Raw genomic sequence first — 18,283 nt, forward strand, 5'->3', positions numbered from 1 at the left:
ATCTACAAAAATTCCTGCTTAGTTTTTGTCAGGTATTGCATTAAATCTGTAGCTCACTTTTGGGGGAACTGACATCTTTGTTATGTTGAATCTTCCTATCCATGACCACAGTATGTCTTTCCATTTATTTAGGTATTCTTTGAATTCATTCATCATTCTTTTGTAATTTTTTTCAGCATACGGATTCTGTACATGTTTTGTTAGATTTATTCCTAAGTATGTTATTTTGAAGATGCACTGTAAATATTTAATTTTTTTCAGTTTCCAACTGTTCATTTTATATATCTAGGAATACAATTGATTTTTGTGTGTTGACCTTGTATCCTGCAACTCTGTTATTAACTCTAAGAATATTTTGTAGATTCCTGGGATTTTCTATATATATAATCATGTCAGCTATGAATAGGAACAGTTCTATCTATTTCTTTCCAATCTGAATGCATTTTATGACTTTTTCTTGCTTATTGTACTGGCCAGGACATCTAGTACTATGTTGAATAAGAGTGGTGAGAGCAGAAATTCTTGCCTTGTTCCTGATCTTAAGGAGAAAGCATTCACTCTTACTATTAAGTATGATGTGAGCTGTGGGATTTTTTAGATGCCCTTTATTAGGTTGAGGAAGTCTCTTCTATTCTAGTTTGCTAACAATTTTTATCATATAGTAATGTTGTATTTTGTCAAATGCTCTTTCTAAATCTATTGATATCATCATGTGTTTTTTCTCTTTAGACAGCTAATATGGCAAATTGTATTAACTGATTTTTTTTTTAAATATTGCACCAGCCATGCATTTCCAGAAAAAACGGAGTACCTTTTAAATTTCATGCAAAGGTGTCATATGTGCTAGTAGCACTCCTGCAAAAAGAAATTTCTCTGGGGCAGCTACAAACCAGGAAGATTTATTTCTATGAGTAGATTTACCCCCAGGAAAGTAACAGAATCTCTAGGGTGTTCTTATCATACAGCTGCAGTGAGAAAGCACTCACTGGCACTTTCTCAATGGCACTCATACTCCGACTGTGAGTCCCCTACTGGGCTCCAACTATCACAGAGCCTTCAATTATTGTCAAAGTTGGAGGACATCCCATTGCTACATTACCAAATCGTTAGTGTAATTTAGTACCAAAAGAAGGATGGCATTAGGATGTATAACTAAGCATCCAGCACACATCAAGCACAGTGTAGGCACTCAAAAGAGATTCGTTGAATAAAAATGAGTATATAACTGTATGAAAGAATGAATCCAGGCAATCCTTGCTAACTGACTAAGGGATTATATATTATTTTTAAGTAGTGTGAATAATGAACTAATCGTTAGTGTGGAAAATTCAAAAGTTTTACTTTGAATAGATAGTACCTAAGAACAATAATTATCTTCAAATGAGACAAAAATACTACATGGTGAAGTATTAAAAAGGTACTAGACTAGAATTTCAATTTATAAGTGTAGACAAAAATAAGAAAATAGAAAATCACCATTAGGCAAACAGCACAGTAATAATTGTAGACAAACCCCAGTATTGGATACTAAAATTAGTGGCTGAAAGTTTGAGAAGAAATAGGATTTGCATAGTTTCAAAATATCTCCCCCAAGAGTCCTCTCATAAAGGACTCTACTAATTTACAGTGAGAAAACCTGGAAGAAACCACCTTAACCAAGTGATCAGTGTCTGCATCATCGTAAAAAGTCCTATCAATATTGTTGAACCCTCTGATACTAACAATGACACAACATCAGTTCTGTAGTATTCTTGCCCCAAATGCACAGTCTTGGTACAATCATGAGAAAATATCAGACAAACTCAAATTGAAAGTTATCGGACAAAATAACTGACCAATTAATACTCTTCAAAGGGGTCAAAATCATGAATGGCAAGTAAAGATTGAGAACAGTTACAGATTGCACGACTAAGGAAAAATAACATCTAACTGAAACGTGGGACCCTGGAAAGAATCTTGGAACAGAAAAAGAATGTTAGTGGAAAAATTGGTGAGCTTCAAATAAGGTGTTTCATTTAGCTGATTTCCAATGTTAATTTCCTGATTCTGATCATTGTACTATATTTATGTAAGATGTTAATGGGAGAAACTGGGTGAGGGATATATGGAAACTGTATTATTTTTGTAGCTTTTCTGTAAGTCTAGAATTAGTTCCAAATAATATATATATATATATATATATATATATATATATATATATATATATATTTTAAAGTGCTGGAAAGTTTGGCAACTTTCTTTCCCTCTTCTCCTCCACAGCCTAAGCCTAACTGAGACTAGGCAATTTAATTCTCAGACTGTTACCAAGTGTTTTGGTTTGCTAAAGCTGCCGAAATGCAATATACCAGAAATGGATTGGCATTTACAATGGAGATTTATTTTAAGTTACAATTTACAGTTCTTAGGCATGAAAATGTCCCAAATAAGGCAACAATAGGAGGATACCTTCTCTGAAGAAAGGCCGCCGGCATCTGGGACACCTCTGTCACATGGGAAGGCATATGGCCAGCGTCTGCTGGTCCTTCTCTCTGAGTTTTGTTGCTTTCAGCTTCTGATTCCAGTGGCTTTCTCTCTGAGCATCTGTGTGTCCTCTCTTAGCATCTCCAGGGCATTTCTCTCTCTCTCTCTGCTCTTTTCAAATGTCTCTGCCTTTTATCCTCTCATAAAGGACTCCAGTAAAGGATTAAGACTCACCTTGAATATGCTGGATCACATCTCAATTGAAATAACCTAATCAAAAGTTCCCACACACAATAGGTCTGCACCCACAAGAATGGATTAAAACAACATGGCCTGGGAAAATGCACTCTGATTTCCAAAAATTAATTTGGAAATGACTATAGAAAGCCCATTTCTAATTCTGGATTGAGGCTCTTTGATATGAACGTCTCTACCCTGGGTTTTGACTTGAGTGGTATACAAACTCCTGAAAGAGTGAGTTATAAATGAAACTCTTACAAGTATGTGTTTTATATTCAAAGCAGACTAAGTGAGATGTTATTTAAGAGAGGAGTGAAACTATAAATTCATATTTTTTAAAAAATGGGTGAGTGTGCCTGATTTACCTATTTTGAAAGGTCTAACTTTTTAGAAGTCTAAATTTTATAAATAGGATTTTCTCAAAGCAAGGTTACTCTTATAATTTTGTTTCTGGCATGAATTAATCCCCACAGTACTACATAAAATCAGAGATATAACCTCATATCGCAGATTGGCCAATTGTAACTGGTTTGCCTGGGACAGAGGGGTTTTCTGAGACATGGAACTTTCAGCGCTAAAACTGGGAAAGTCCCAGGCAAACCAGAATTAGGTGGTGTGCCAGTTTGGATGTATTATGTCCCCCAAAATGCCATGTTCTTTGATGCAATCTTGTGGGGGCAGATGTATTAGTGTTGATTTAAGATGGAACCTATTGATTAGTGTTTCCATGGAGATGTAACTCAATCAACTGTGGGCAAGATCTTTGATTGGATAATTTCCATGGAGGTGTTACCCCACCCATTCAGGGTGAGTCTGAATTAAATCTCTGGAGCCATATAAAAGAGCTGACAAACAAGGAACTCAGAGCTGCTTAGAAAGACATGTTGAAAATGGCCATTGAAAGCTGATGCTGACATTTTGGAGATAACTGCAGCCTAGAAAAGTAACCTGGGAGAAAGCACACGCCAGCTACATGCCTCCCCAGCTAACAGAGGTTTTCTGGATGCCAATGGCCTGTCTCCAGTGAAGGTACCCTACTTTTGATGCCTTACCTTGGACACTTCATGGCCTTAAGACTATAACTTTGTAACTAAATAAATCCCCTTTATAAAAGCCAATCCATTTCTGGTGTTTTGCAAAATGGCAGCATTAACAAACCAGAACAGGTGGTCACCATGCATGTATATCTGATGTTTCTTTAAAGACATTGCTTTGCCACATGGATGAACCTTGAAAACATGCTAAATGAAAGGAGCGAGTCACCAAAGACCATATATTATGATTCCATTTATATGAAATTTCTAGAATAGGCAAATCTATAGACAAAAAGTATATTAGTGGTTGCTTAGGGGTGGGAGGGATGAGAAGGGGGTAAAGGGTGATAGCTAAAAGGTACAGAGTTTCTTTTTGGCGTGATGAAAATGTTCTAAAATTGATTGTGGTGATGGTTGCACCTATTTGTGAACACACTAAAAACTATTGTTCTGTACATTTTAAATGGGTGAATTGTATGGGGTGTGAATTAAAGCTCAATAAAGCTGCTTTTTGTTTTTTGTTTTAAAAACAACAACAACAACAACAACAAAACAAACAAACACAAAAAATCATGGCCTTTTCTGGGGTGCATAACAGCTCCAAACCAGCACACCAAGTAATTCTCTTACCTTCTCTGTATTGGTAAGTTATTTGAAACCCTAAATTTCAAAAGATTTTCTCTTCATGTTACATGTTTCTTATCAAAAGTAAATGTGGGCCCTTTTTAGTTTTTAGTGTATTGGAACAGCAAGAAGGAAATACCTGAAACTGTTAAACTGCAACCCAGTAGCCTTGATTCTTGAAGACGACTGTATAAACGTATAGCTTAAACGGTGTGACCTTGTGATTGTGAAAATCCTGTGGCTCACAATCCCTTTATCCATTGTATGGACAGATGAGTAGAAAAATGGGGACAAAAATTAAATGAATAATAGAGGGGGATGAGGGGATGGTATGTTTTGGGTGTTCTTTTTTTTTTTAATTTTATTTTGAAATAAATTCAGACTTACAGGAACAGTTGCAAAAACAATACAAACCCCATACACAGAACCCCAGCACACCTCTCCCCCCTCCCCCAATACCCTGATCCACCAACTTTAACACCCTGTTACACCACCATTTCTTTCTTTCCCTCCCTATCTATCATCCATCATCTATTGCTCTGTCCTCTGAACATATGAGAGCAAGCTGCACACATCTCTGAACAAACTATGATTCACATATACATTTCCCATGAACAAGAACATTGTTTTATGCAATCCCATTAAGCCCATACAAAGCTTACATTCTATATTTCCTTTTTTTTCCTTATGTCCCATCTGTGTCCCTTTGAGCCTCCTCTCCTCCATCCTCAGATCCCATCCAGGATCATCCTTGGCATTTAATTGTCATCTATTTAGACTTTTTTTTCACTTGTGGAAACATATATACAGCCTAAATCTTCCCATTCCAACCCTTCCCTAGCATTCCATTGGTGAGATTAATCACATTTAGAATGTTGCAATGCTATCACCTTCCCACCATCCATTACTAGAAATTTCCCTTCACCCCAAACAGAAACCCTACACTCATTTCTTAACTCCCCTTTGCCCCTTTCCCCACTTCTTGTAACTCATACTCTACTTTTCATCTTTATGGTCATATTCTCTGATAGTTTCTTTGTGTTTACCATGGGGCTTAAATTTAACCTCTTAAATCTATAACAATCTTGTTTTTCTTTGATACCAACTTAATTTCAATAGGACACATAAACTATGTTCCTATACTCCATCATTCCCCCACCTTTATGTAGTTCTTGTCAAAAATTACATATTTTACATTGAGTCCAAAACCACTGATTTATCATTATACTTCATGTATTTTAGATCCTGTAGGAAGTAAATAGTGGAGTTAGAAATAAAAAATACAGTAGTATTGGTATTTATATTTGCCATGTGATCGTTACTGGAAATCTTTATTTCTTCATGTAGTTTTAGTCAATTGTTTAGTGTCCCTTCCTTTCAGCCTGCTCAACTCCCTTTAGCATTTCTTATAGGACTGATCTACTGGTGATGAAGTCCCTCAACTTTTGATTATCTAGGAATGTTTTCATCTCCCCCCTCATTTTTACCCTCAGGTTATTTGTGAATTCTCCAAGTCTCTGATGGTTATTGACTTCTATTTATATTGTGGTCAGGGAATGTGCTTTGAACAAATTCATTTTTGTTGTTGTTGTTTTTTAATTTATTGAGGCTTGTTTTATGTCCCAGCATATGGTCCATTCTGGAGAAAGATCCGTGATCACTAGAGAAGAATGTGTGTCCCGGTGACCTGGGATGTAATGTTCTATATATGTCTGTTAAAATTCTCTATCTCTCTCTCTCCTTTCTTTGTTTCTCTGTTGGTAGGGCTCCCTTTAGTATCTTAAGTAGGGCAGATCTTTTATTAGCAAAATCTCCCAGCATTTGTTTGTCTGTGAAAAATTTAAGCTCTCCCTCAAATTTGAAGGAGAGTTTTGCTGGATAAAGTATTCTTGGTTGGAAATTTTTCTCTCTCAGAATTTTAAATATGTCATGCCACTGCCTTCTCGCCTCCATGGTGGCCGCTGAGTAGTCACAGCTTAATCTTCTGTTGTTTCCTTTGTATGTGGTGAGTTGCTTTTCTCTCGCTGCTTTCAGAACTTGCTCCTTGTCTTCAGTATTTGAGAGTCTGATCAGAATATGTCTTGGAGTGGGTTTATTTGAATTTATTCTATTTGGAGTTCGCTGGGCATTTATGCTTTGTGTATTTATATTGTGTAGAAGGTATGGGAAGTTTTCCCCAACAATTTCTTTGCATGCTCTTTCTAGACCTTTACCCTTCTCTTCCCCTTCTGGGACACCAATGAGTCTTAAATTTGGACGTTTTATTTTATCTATCATATCCCTGAGATCCATTTCGATTTTTTCATTTTTTTCCCCATTCTTTCTTTTGTTCTTTCATTTTCCATTCTGTGGGCCTCAAAGAGTCTGAGTCATTGTTCAGCTTCCTCTAATCTTGTATTATGAGTATCCAGAGTCTTTATAATTTGGCCAATAGTTTCTTTTCTTTCCATAAGATCTTCTATTTTTTTTATTTACTCTTGCAATGTCTTCTTTATGCTCTTCTAGGGTCTTTATGTCCTTTATATCCTGTGCCATGCTCTCATTGTCTGTCTTTAGTTCTTTGATTAATTGCACCAAGTACTGTGTCTCTTCTGATCTTTTGATTTGGGTGTTTGGGTTTGGGTTCTCCTTATTGTCTGGTTTTATCATATGCTTTAAGATTTTCTGTTGTTTTTGGCCTCTTGGTGTTTGCTTTACTTGATCTCTGATTTGTCAGATCCACAGCTTGGTCTCATACACTTTCTCTAACTAACCAGCAGATGGCATCCACGAGTCACCTATTCCCCTCAAGTCAGTTCTCCCCAACTTTGTCTTTGTGGTGTGTGGGGATCTGATTCTTGTGGGGTTCAATTGGTGCACTAAATTTGGATGTGTTGTTGGTGCTGTCTGCCCTGAATGTGTGGCATGTGTCTGGGTGGTTAGGGAGGCAGGGCAGCTTTAATAATCAAACCTCCTAGGTGTTCCCAGAGATTTAAGGCTGTTGTAAGAGCCTAAGCCTCATTTCAGTCTTGCCACAGATTGTCTCTGCCACTGACCCACAAGTCCTTGGTATTGGCATAGGGTCCCTGGGATTTCTGAGCGGGTCCCCCTTCTCAGCTGTGTTCTTCCAGGACCTCTGCTGAGGGAAGGTTGTGCCACGTCACAAGTGCGCGCCAGCCCTCCAGGGAAGCCCTGGGCTGCCGGGCCATGCAGGGGCGTTCCCAGCCTGCTTTAAAGATGGTTGAATGGGGCATGTTAATTTCCGCCTTTTTGCACAGCTCCACCTTCCCAGCTCTGGGACAATTAGCTGTGGGTGCACTAAAGGCCACTGTCCATGGCCGATATGGTGTGTGCACGGTGCTGCAGGAAAGACTCCCTGTCACAGTGGGTTTCTTGGCATGGCTCTGGGCTGTGGGTCTGGCCCCAGGCAGGAGTGTCCCCAGCCCGCCAGGGAGATGGCTGCAAGGGGGGTGGTTTCTTTCTCCTTATGGCTCCCCTCTGCTCCCCTGGCCCCGAGACAATCAGCAGCAGGTGTGGGAAGGGGTATCCTCCACGCCAGACACCGAGGCATTGGCCCAGACCACTCCTGCCGTGCTCCACTGCACGGTTCTCCCCGTAATATCCACAGATGATCCCAGATTGTTTTTTTTTTTTAAAGAACTAGTCCATCTGCAAACACCAACCCACCATTTCCCCACACCGCAGCACAGCCACCAGACTTTCAGCCAGCTCACTCACTCGTTTCAGAGTGCAGACCCCTGGTTTCATCAAATGTATGGTCCCTGTGGATTTGGCAGACCTTGTCCAGCTGGTGCATCGCTGGAACTGGTGTTCTGGGTCTTTTTCTGGCTTTTATCTAGTATTTTTCATGGAGGTGTTTTTTTGCCCTGTCTCACCTAGCCACCATCTTAGGTTCTCCTTGGGTGTTCTTTTTTACTTTAATTTTAATTCTCATTTTTATTTTTTTTGGAGTAATGAAAATGTTCAAAAATTGATTGTGATGATGAATGCACAACTATATAATGGTACTGTGAACAACTGTACACTTTGGATGATTGGTATATGAATATATCTCAATAAAATTGAATTAAAAAAAGTAAATGTGGGCAAGGGAGAGTTAGTAAATAGGGGCTATTCATTATATTAGAATTGATATGCAATGTATTAAAACAAGAAAAAAGAAATGTAGGGTATAGGATTGTAAAGGAAGAAACAAAACCTCATTATTCAGAGATAATGGTTTTTTATGTAGAAAAAATGTGATTCATTGTAACTTGGCCAGGTGATGGCGCCCAGTTTTCTGGGATAACACTAGGATAACCGTTACTGCAAGGACATTTGTGGCTGGTTAATAAATAGATACTTGATTGTATCTGTGGCTGATTACATCTACAGTCAACTAAGGGAGTGTCTTCCACAATGAGAGAATACAATCAGTTGGATTTAATCCAATCAGTTGAAGACTTTTAAGGGAGAAGACCTTTTGTATTTCTTCTTCAGCTAGCCAGCCTCTCCTGGGGAGTTCATCAAAGACCATCATCGAAGTTGCCAGCCCACAACCTGCCCTATGGAATTTGGAGTCGTGCATCCTGCCCTACAGAATTTGGATTTGTGCATCTCCAGAGTTGCAGGAGACACTTTTATAATTTTCATATTTACAGATCTCTCCTGTTGGTTCTATTTCCCTAGAGGACCCTGACTAATACAAGAATTAAGAAGAATCTGCAGATAAATTATTAGAAGTAATAAGATTCTATCAAGGTTGCTGGATACAAATTCAGTATACAAAATTCAATTATATTCCTATATATCTGCAGTTAACAGAAAGTGAAAATTTTAAAAAGATATAATTTACCAAAGCATAATAAATATAAAGTAACTTGGAATGAAACTAAGAAAAGATGTGCAAGACCTTTATTGAGACATTATACAACCTTATTGAGTAATATTAAAAAGGACTTAAATAAGGGGAAAGATATCATATTTCTGGATTGGAAGACTCAATATTTCTAAATTAGTTCTTCCAAAATAGATTTGTAGATTCATTACAATCTCAATGTAAATCCCAATGGGATTTTTTTTCTGGAAACTTATAAATGGATTATAAAATGCACATGTAAGTGCAACAAGCCATGAATAGCTGAACTCCTTTGAAGAACAACAACAACATGGGAAAATTTGCTCCTCCAGCTCTCAAAACTTAATATAAATTATAAAATTTAAGATAATGCACATTTAAAATAGAATGAATAACATTCATATATTCATATATAGGAATGCTACCTAGAATGCAAACGAACAATCTAGAGGAACTCACCAGAACATGGATGACTTGTATACATAATACTGAGCAAAAGAAGCAGAAATCAAAAGAATCATATACAGTGTAATTCCATTAATATAAAATTCAAAAGCAGGCTGAATTAAAATATTGTCTAGGGATGTGTACATCAATGTAAAACTATAAAGAAAACCAAAGAAATTATTTTCACAAAAGTCAAAATAGTGAATACTTCTGTGGGGAGGAATGGAATTGTGATCAAAGACCTGGGGTGTGGTTACATGGGTGTTTGTTTTGTTAATATTGATTAAACTTGGTATATATTTTAATGCATTTTTATATGTATGTTATCTTGCACAATAAAAAGGGAAGAAATAAAGAAAGGTAATTTAGGCAGTGTGGTATTGCAGAGATAGACAGTTGGGCCAATGAACCAGAAAAGAGAGTCACAGAGATGATAAATATATATAGATTCCTACTTCATACCCTACAAAAAAATCTATTCCCAGTTGATTAAAAACCTAAATGTGAAAAGAAAAATAGTAAAGTCTTTTAGGAATAATATAGGAGAATATTTTCTTGATCCTGAAGTGGAAAAAGATTTCTTAAACAAGACATGAAAAGCACTTTCTCAAAAGGAAAGGACTGATAAATTGAATTAAATAAAAGTTAAGAACTTCTATTCATTCAAAGACAATATGCCCACTGTCACCATGGTTATTCAACATTGTGCTAGAAGTGCTAGCCAGGGCAATCCAGCAAGATAAAGAAATAAAAGGCATCCAAATTGGAAAGGCAGAAGTAAAACTGTCATTACTTGCAGACGATATGGTCTTATATCTGGAAAACCCTCAGAAATCAACAATACAGCTACTAGAGCTAATAAATTTAGCAAAGTAGCAGGATACAAGATTAACACACATAAGTCAGTAATGTTTCTATATGCTAGAAATGAACAAAGTGAAGAGACTCAAGGAAAAGAAACTATTTTCAATAGCAACTAAAAAAATCAAGTAGCTAGCAATGAACTTCATTAAAGATGTAAAAGACCTATACAAAGAAAACTACATAACTCTACTAAAAGAAATAGAAAGGGACCTTAAAAGATGGAAAAATATTCCATGTTCATGGATAGGAAGGCTAAATGTCATCAAGATGTCAGTTCCACCCAAACTCATCTACAGATTCAATGCAATCCCAATCAAAATTCCAACAACCTACTTTGCAGACTTGGAAAATCTAGTTATCAATTTATTTGGAAAGGGAAGACATCTCGAATTGCTAAAAGCACTCTAAAAAAAGAAAAACAAAGTGGGAGGACTTAACACTCCCTGATTTTGAAGCTTATATAAAGTCACAGTAGTCAAAACAGCATGGTACTGGCATAAAGATAGACATATTGATCAATGGAATTGAATTGAGAATTTGGTGATAGACCCCCAGATCTATGGCTGACTGATCTTTGATAAGGTCCCCAAAGCCACTGAACTGGGACATAACAGTCTTTTCAACAAATGGGGCTGGGAGAGTTGGATATCCTTCTCCAAAAGAATGAAAGAGGACCCCTACCTCACACCCTACACAAAAGTTAACTCAAAGTGGATCAAAGATCTCAATATAAAAGACAGTACCATAAAACTCCTAGAGGGTAATGTAGGGAAACATCTTCAAGACCTTGTATTAGGCAGTCACTTCCTAGACCTTACACCCCAAAGCACAAGCAACAAAAGAAAAAACAGATAAATAGGAACTCCTCAAGCTTAGAAGTTTCTGTACCTCAAAGGAATTTGTCAAAAAGCTGAAGAGGCAGCCAACTCAATGGGAAAAAATTTCTGGAAACCATGTATCTGACAAAAGACTGAGATCTTGCATATATAAAGAAATCCTACAACTCAAGGACAATAGTACAGACAGCCCAATTATAAAATGGGTAAAAGATATGAAAAGACAGTTCTCTGAAGAGGAAATATAAATGGCCAAGAAACACATGAAAAAATGTTCAGCTTCACTAGCTATTAGAGAGATGCAAATTAAGACCATAACAAGATACCATCTCACACCAATTAGAATGGCTGCCATTAAACAAACAGGAAACTACAAATGCTGGAGGGGATGTGGAGAAATTGGAACTCTTATTCATTGTTGGTGGGACTGTATAATGAATGGTTCAGCCACTCTGGAAGTCAGTCTGGCAGTTCCTTAGAAAACTAGATCTAGAGTTACCCTTCGATCCAGCGATTGCACTTCTCGGTATATACCCGGAAGATTGGAAAGCAGTGACATGAACAGATATCTGCATGCCAATGTTCATAGCAGCATTATTCACAATTGCCAAGAGACGGAAGCAACCCAAATGTCCTTCAACATATGAGCGGATAAATAAAATGTGGTATATATACACGATGGAATACTACGCGGCAGTAAAAAGGAACAATATCATGAAACATATGACAACGTGGATGAACCTTGAAGACATAATGCTGAGTGAAATAAGCCAGGTGCAAAAAGAGAAATATTATATGCTACCACTAATGTGAACATTGAAAAATGGAAAATAAATGGTTTATAATGTAGAATGTAGGGGAACAAGTGATAGAGAGCAGTTAATGAAAGGGCAATGATAACCCAATAAGAACAGATAAGCTATCATGGGTAAATTTAACATTCTGGGAATGCCCAGGAATGACTATGGTTTGTTAATTTCTGGTGGGTATGGTAGGAACAAGTTCACAGAAATGTTGCTATATTAGGTTTCTTTCTTGGGGTAAAGTAGTTATTTTAGGTTAGTTGTCTTTTTCCTACTCCCTTGTTATGGTCTGTTTGAACATTTTTTTTGTTGTATGTGTTTGTTTTTTTTTTAATAGTTAATCGTTAATTTTAAAAAAAGAATTAATTTAAAAAAAAATGAAAAAAGTATGCAGAGCCCCCTTGAGGAGCTGGTGGAGAATGCAGGGGTGTTGGGCTTCACCTCAGTGGTTGCTGGTGTGCTCACAGACATAGGGGACTGGTGGTTTGATGGGCTGAGATGTCTACCAGAGGACTTGCCCTTGGGAAGACTGTTGCTGCAAAGGAGAAGCTAGGCCTGCCTATAATTGTGCCTAAGAGCCTCCTCCTGAATGCCTCTTTGTTGCTCAGATGGGGCCCTCTCTCTAGCTAAGCCAACTTGGCATGTGAAATCACTGCCCTCCCCACTACGTGGGATCTGACACCCAGGGGTGTAAATCTCCCTGGCAATGTGGAATATGACTTCTGGGGAGAAATCTAGACCCAGGATGATGGGATGGAGAACGTCTTCTTGACCAAAAGAGGGATGTGAAAGGAAATGAAATAAGCTTCAGTGGCAGAGAGATTGCAAAAGGAGCCGAGAGGTCACTCTGGTGGGCACTCTTATGCACAATATAGACAACCCTTTTTAGGTTCTAATGAATTGGAATAGCTAGCAGTAAATGCCTGAAACTATCGAACTAAAACCCAGAACCCTTGAATCTTGAAAACGATTGTATAAAAACATAGCTTATGAGGGGTGACAATGTGATTGGGAAAGCCATATGGACCACACTCCCCTTTGTCCAGTGTAAGGATGGATTGGTAGAAAAATGGGGGCAAAAAAAAAAAAAAAAGATACAATAAAGATTGAAAAAGCAAACCACAGAATGGGAGAAAATATTTGCAACACATATAGCCAACAAAGGACCTATATCTATAATGTATATACTCCTACAAATCCATAAGGAAACACCTCACTAAGGGTACTCAACCTTATTAGCAGTCAATGAAGTGAAAATACAAATTGAGAGTATTATCACTATACACACCAAATTAAAAATCTGACAGTATTATGTGCTAACACAGATGAGGACAGTGAGAACTAGTGTGAGCTGTACAACCGTTTGGAAAACAGTTTGGCTTTATCTAGTAAATGCCCCAGCAGTTATGCTGCAGAGTATATAACCTTGAGAAGCTTGTACATCTGTGCGCCGGGAGGCATGTACAAGAATATTCATAACCATATTGTTCATAATAGCCCCAAAGTGAAAACAAAGGCAGGAGACTATGCAACCCCTGAGACAGAGAATAAGGAAATAGCCACCATGGATCTTAATGGCTTTTTAGTTCTGGTTTCAGTCTCTACTGAGGCTCAGCTGCGGTTTGTGTAGTTTAATAAATTTCCTATTTTATTTAAGCAATTTGAGTAGGTTTTCTGTTTCTTGTAATCATAGGGCCTTGCTTAGGAAAATAAAGTGGAGGGGGAACCTACAGATTACAGGAGACTTAAGAGACATCATATCAACCAGTTGTAATGTGAGGGCCTTATTTGGGTCCTGATTTAAACTCACAGATTGCAAAACAAATGAAGCACAAAATGTAATAGATCATCCCCAAACCCACAATATCTCTGGCTCGGGTCTCTCAGGAGGTTGCTCAGTCTCTCAGGAGGGTCTACTGAAGCAGGAAAATCTGCTTCCAAGCTCAATCATTTGGTTACTGGCAGGCTTAATTTCCTCACCATGTGGACCTCTTCATAGGTCCCCACAACATGGCAACTGGCAGGACTAGGTACATAATATGTGGGGCACCTAGTTCAACAATTATCCAGAATCTCAAGATGGTGATAGGAGAGCATTAAACCAGGGCTCTAAGCCCAGGGGTCTGTGTGACTGTACCGTTCTCACTCCCATGAAGCCACCTCTGGCACCAGATGATCTGCGTGAGCAAGACAGAGCTAGAGAGCAACCAGGACAGAAGCCACAGTCTTTTGCAACCTAATCTCAGAAGTGACATTCCGTCATTTTTGTTGCGTTCTATTCTTTACATGCAAGTTGCTAGGTCCAGCTCACGTTTAAGGGAAGGAGATTGCACAAAGGCATGCATAACAGTTGGCAGGGATCATTGGGAGCCATCTTTCAGGCCCTCTACCACAACAACCACTTATAAAATAATCAGGAGGATTTGGACATTGACTGCATATTTGCTAATGTTCAAGAATCATTATTAATTTCTTAAGTGTGATAATGGTATTATAGTTAAATTTAAGAGTCATCTTTTGGAAATACATACTGAAGTATCTACAGATGAAATTATGTAATGTCTGTGATTTGCTTAAAAATAGTGTAGGGTGGGAGAGGAGTGGGGGCATAGATGAAATGAGATAGTTGGCCGTGAGTTGACCATTGTTGAAGTGCATGATGGATACGTAAGAGTTCATTTTACTCTATTTTAATGTATTTTAAATTTTTTTCCATGAAAAAAATAGTTTTGTGTGTCTAAGACTGTAAATCTGCTCATGGGACTCATAACTGAATTCAGATGAGCACAGTGGTATGATGCAAATCGAAAAGAGGTCCTCAGGTTAGGAGGTGTGGGCTTGAAATGTCAACACCATGTTAATCCAGCTGTTTCAAAATTTTCAAATTCTCATAGTGCTTTTCAGAAAAGGAAATATGAAAAAGGAGGTAAAAGAGGAGATTGGAGTGATTGGCATATGGAAGAGAGACAACACATACCAACTTCGAGTCCAGTCATTAAGTGTGATTCTTGCCTTGCTCTCCAGCTTCGTCTTCTGCCCTGGAGGATTCTCAGGGCCTTCTTGTGCTAGACTTGGGCAGGGGTGGAGATCCTACTTCTGAGCTTATGGAATTAGAATTCTTTTTGCTGTGATGTTTGCTTTCCACGATTATCATGAAGACCTCACAGTAAAAGGTATTTCTGCCTGATTTAGAATTGAGATGTAAATGCATGTGGTAAAATGATAGTAAGAGAAGCTAGGAATCGAAGAAGGCAAAAAAAGATACTAATTAAGAACTATATGTCAAAGGGCACTGTTACATATACTCAGTGAGCGATTACATACATAGATCTTTTTTTTATTTTAAGTATTCCTTATAGTTTTAAGGTAACTTTTAAGAGACAAGCAACCTTTTCTTACTTAAATTATCTTGCTTTTCAGTCCTGACCTTTAGTTTGCTGGCGAGGCAACTGATTCCTCCTCTCAATATCGCTTATGCAGCATTCTGTTCTTCGTTAATTTATGTAGTTTTTGGATCATGTCATCAAATGTCCATTGGTGAGTTTGGTACTGGAATCACAGGAGGTGGATGAAGTTTCCATCTCAATCATTTACTTATTGCTAAGGAACCCAGTTTAAAGGTATCTTTAAGATAGAAAGAAAGGAGGCAGAAGATGGACATTTCATCTATCCATAGGGTTAGTGTTCAGCTTTTAGAAATTAAACACTTCTCTTACCATGTCATTGTTAATATCACCACCAGAAAAAAACAGACTAGCTAACTGTTTCTCAAAGAAATTAAAAGGCAGAGGTAATTTCCTTAGTGAAATTACCACACACTGGAATATCACTGCCTTCAACCTGGTAGATCCAGAAACTTGATGTTGCCAATACTCCTAGAGTGGATCCATCTTCCAGCTGTACCTATAATTACTAACTGCATGGAGCTGATTTATAACACACCATTGCTTATTAATTTACAATGAAAAAATTCGAAGTATTTAAGTCCACAGGATAAGCACTATCTTCCCCTGAGTCAAAAGTCTACATATTAATTTATAGTTATAAATGACTGATACAGAGATCAGTATAAAGACCATATAATCAGTGCATCTACTTCATGTAGGTGAACCTATATAGAAACCAAATCACAGAATTCCCCAACAGGCTTGAAAGGCATTGCCAACATTTACTCAGTGATGTGCCTTTTCCTGGACTTCTTTACTGACCAACTGACCAAGCAACCAACAATGACCATTCTGGTTGACAAGCTTTTTATCTAGATATGTTAGTACATTCAGTCAGGTTAGTATCTAACCCTTCTAGGTTTAGAGTACCACAATTTAGGGGGATAATATCACATAGCTCTACTGAAATCCATTTATTTTTGATTTTACATTTGAACACTGACAGAACAATATTATTCCCATATTTCCAAGTTCCCAGAGCACCTCAAAATCATTTCCAAGTACTGAAAGTAAGAGCTGTTAGAGTTTTTTATGTTAAGTAACTTTAAAGGTAGTATTTGCTTCTGCTCAGATATGTATATATGTCAATAAGAGGATTAAATGAAATAATGTTTGGAATGGGTTTAGCTCAGAGTCAACTTGTACATAGTAAACCTTTCATTCATATTAGGTATTACTTTTCTTCATCTTATTATTGATTGGCTTTGTTTTCTGATCCCTTCACCACTATTTCATTTTTCACTTCTCAGAGCAGGCACAGAAGCTGAGTCTGATACCCATTTCAAGTCAATTTCTCTTTGAATCCCATTTTCACATGCCCATAATGCAAAGACTAATACATGAACCATCAAGATCTAAATTCTGTGAGTTGGTCACAACATGTGGAGCCAGGGTTTTTTCCCCTGTTCTTTCTTACCTTTCAATAGCCACTTTCAAATCAGAGAAATTCTTCAGATCAAGGACAATACAAAATCAGACCATGTCTTGCTTTTGTCAACATCTGTCCTTTACCTGGACTAAAAACCTCACCATCTACCTAAACATTATGTTTCTTCCATAGGTTTCTTCTTCCTTGTGGGTGCTCTGATGATCAATGTTCTGAAGGTGAGCCCATTCAACAATGGCGACCTGGTACTGGGAACTTTCGTCAAGGATGACTTTTCTGACCCCTTGTTCTTTGTGGCCTATAACAAATCATTGAGTGTGGTGGCGTCCACAACTTTTTTGGCTGGGATTATTCAGGTAGGATCTGAGTCTCTGAACCCATGAAGAAAAGTCTATAGAGGATCCAGAAATGGACCCCATCCTTTAATTGCTCCTGTGATCCATGTGATATATCTGGAACTCCAGTGATTTATATTTTGGCAAACTTGTGGGATGTGTAGATAGGCTGTCTCCTCAGTGACTAAACTCCTCCTTCTTCAGAAATCATCCTCCATTGACTGAGGATGAGATACTGAAAATTCTCATCATTCATGTCTCTTCTAAGACCAAAGAAGTTCCTAGGAACTGTGGTCCAGAATTCCACTCATTATTTTCATTGACTTACATACTTTAATTTTGGGTTAGTAAGCATTAGAGTTCAAACCTGGAATCACTTTTTTTTTTTTTTTTTTTTTGAGTAATGATAAGATCACAGCTACATGACAGTAATATCAATGACATTAAAATCTCAAAACTTATTTTTGGTGGCATTGTTCATTTCCTCTGAGAGTATAACATCTAAAGCTTTCACCCACTGAACTAAAGTCATATCTTCTAGCTTTATTTCTCTTTATTCTCAACTAATTTTGCTGATCTCCCATGGGACCATCATTTATTAGGAAAAGATTTATTTGAAGCTTACAAAGGCAACATATCATATTGGGCACATCTGAGCCCAGGTACTTATAAACTGTCTGAACTTGGGCCTTTTGTGAGCATTAATTTCCTCAAGTGTAAAATGGGAATAATAATATTTGTTTTTCAGGGTTCTTGTGAGCATTAAGTGAAGAAAAATGTATGTAAAACACTTATCCCAGGGCCTGCCACATAGGAAGCATCATTGAATTATAATTACTGGTACAGAGAAGTGAATTGGGTATTTTAGCAGGAAACAAAAATAAAAAAAAGAAGTCATAGTTCTCAATCTTGTAGAGAAGATAAAACAGGCAATATTTACAAGCATTATGTGTCAGCAACCTATTAATTA

At 37.6% G+C, this 18,283-nt stretch overlaps 1 protein-coding gene across 3 annotated transcripts in view; it reads left to right on the top strand.

The window, feature by feature from the left end:
* The window catches only part of SLC26A8 (solute carrier family 26 member 8), a 103,669-nt gene that overhangs the window by 12,475 nt on the left and 72,911 nt on the right, over positions 1-18,283 (top strand). For all 3 annotated transcript variants that reach the window (XM_037842410.1, XM_037842412.1, XM_037842411.1), the window contains exon 4: positions 17,153-17,334. In XM_037842410.1, the coding sequence (XP_037698338.1) occupies positions 17,153-17,334 (182 nt within the window). The remainder of the gene's footprint in view (positions 1-17,152; positions 17,335-18,283) is intronic.

Source organism: Choloepus didactylus, chromosome 7 (genome assembly GCF_015220235.1).
Source record: "Choloepus didactylus isolate mChoDid1 chromosome 7, mChoDid1.pri, whole genome shotgun sequence".
NCBI lineage: Eukaryota > Metazoa > Chordata > Mammalia > Pilosa > Megalonychidae > Choloepus > Choloepus didactylus.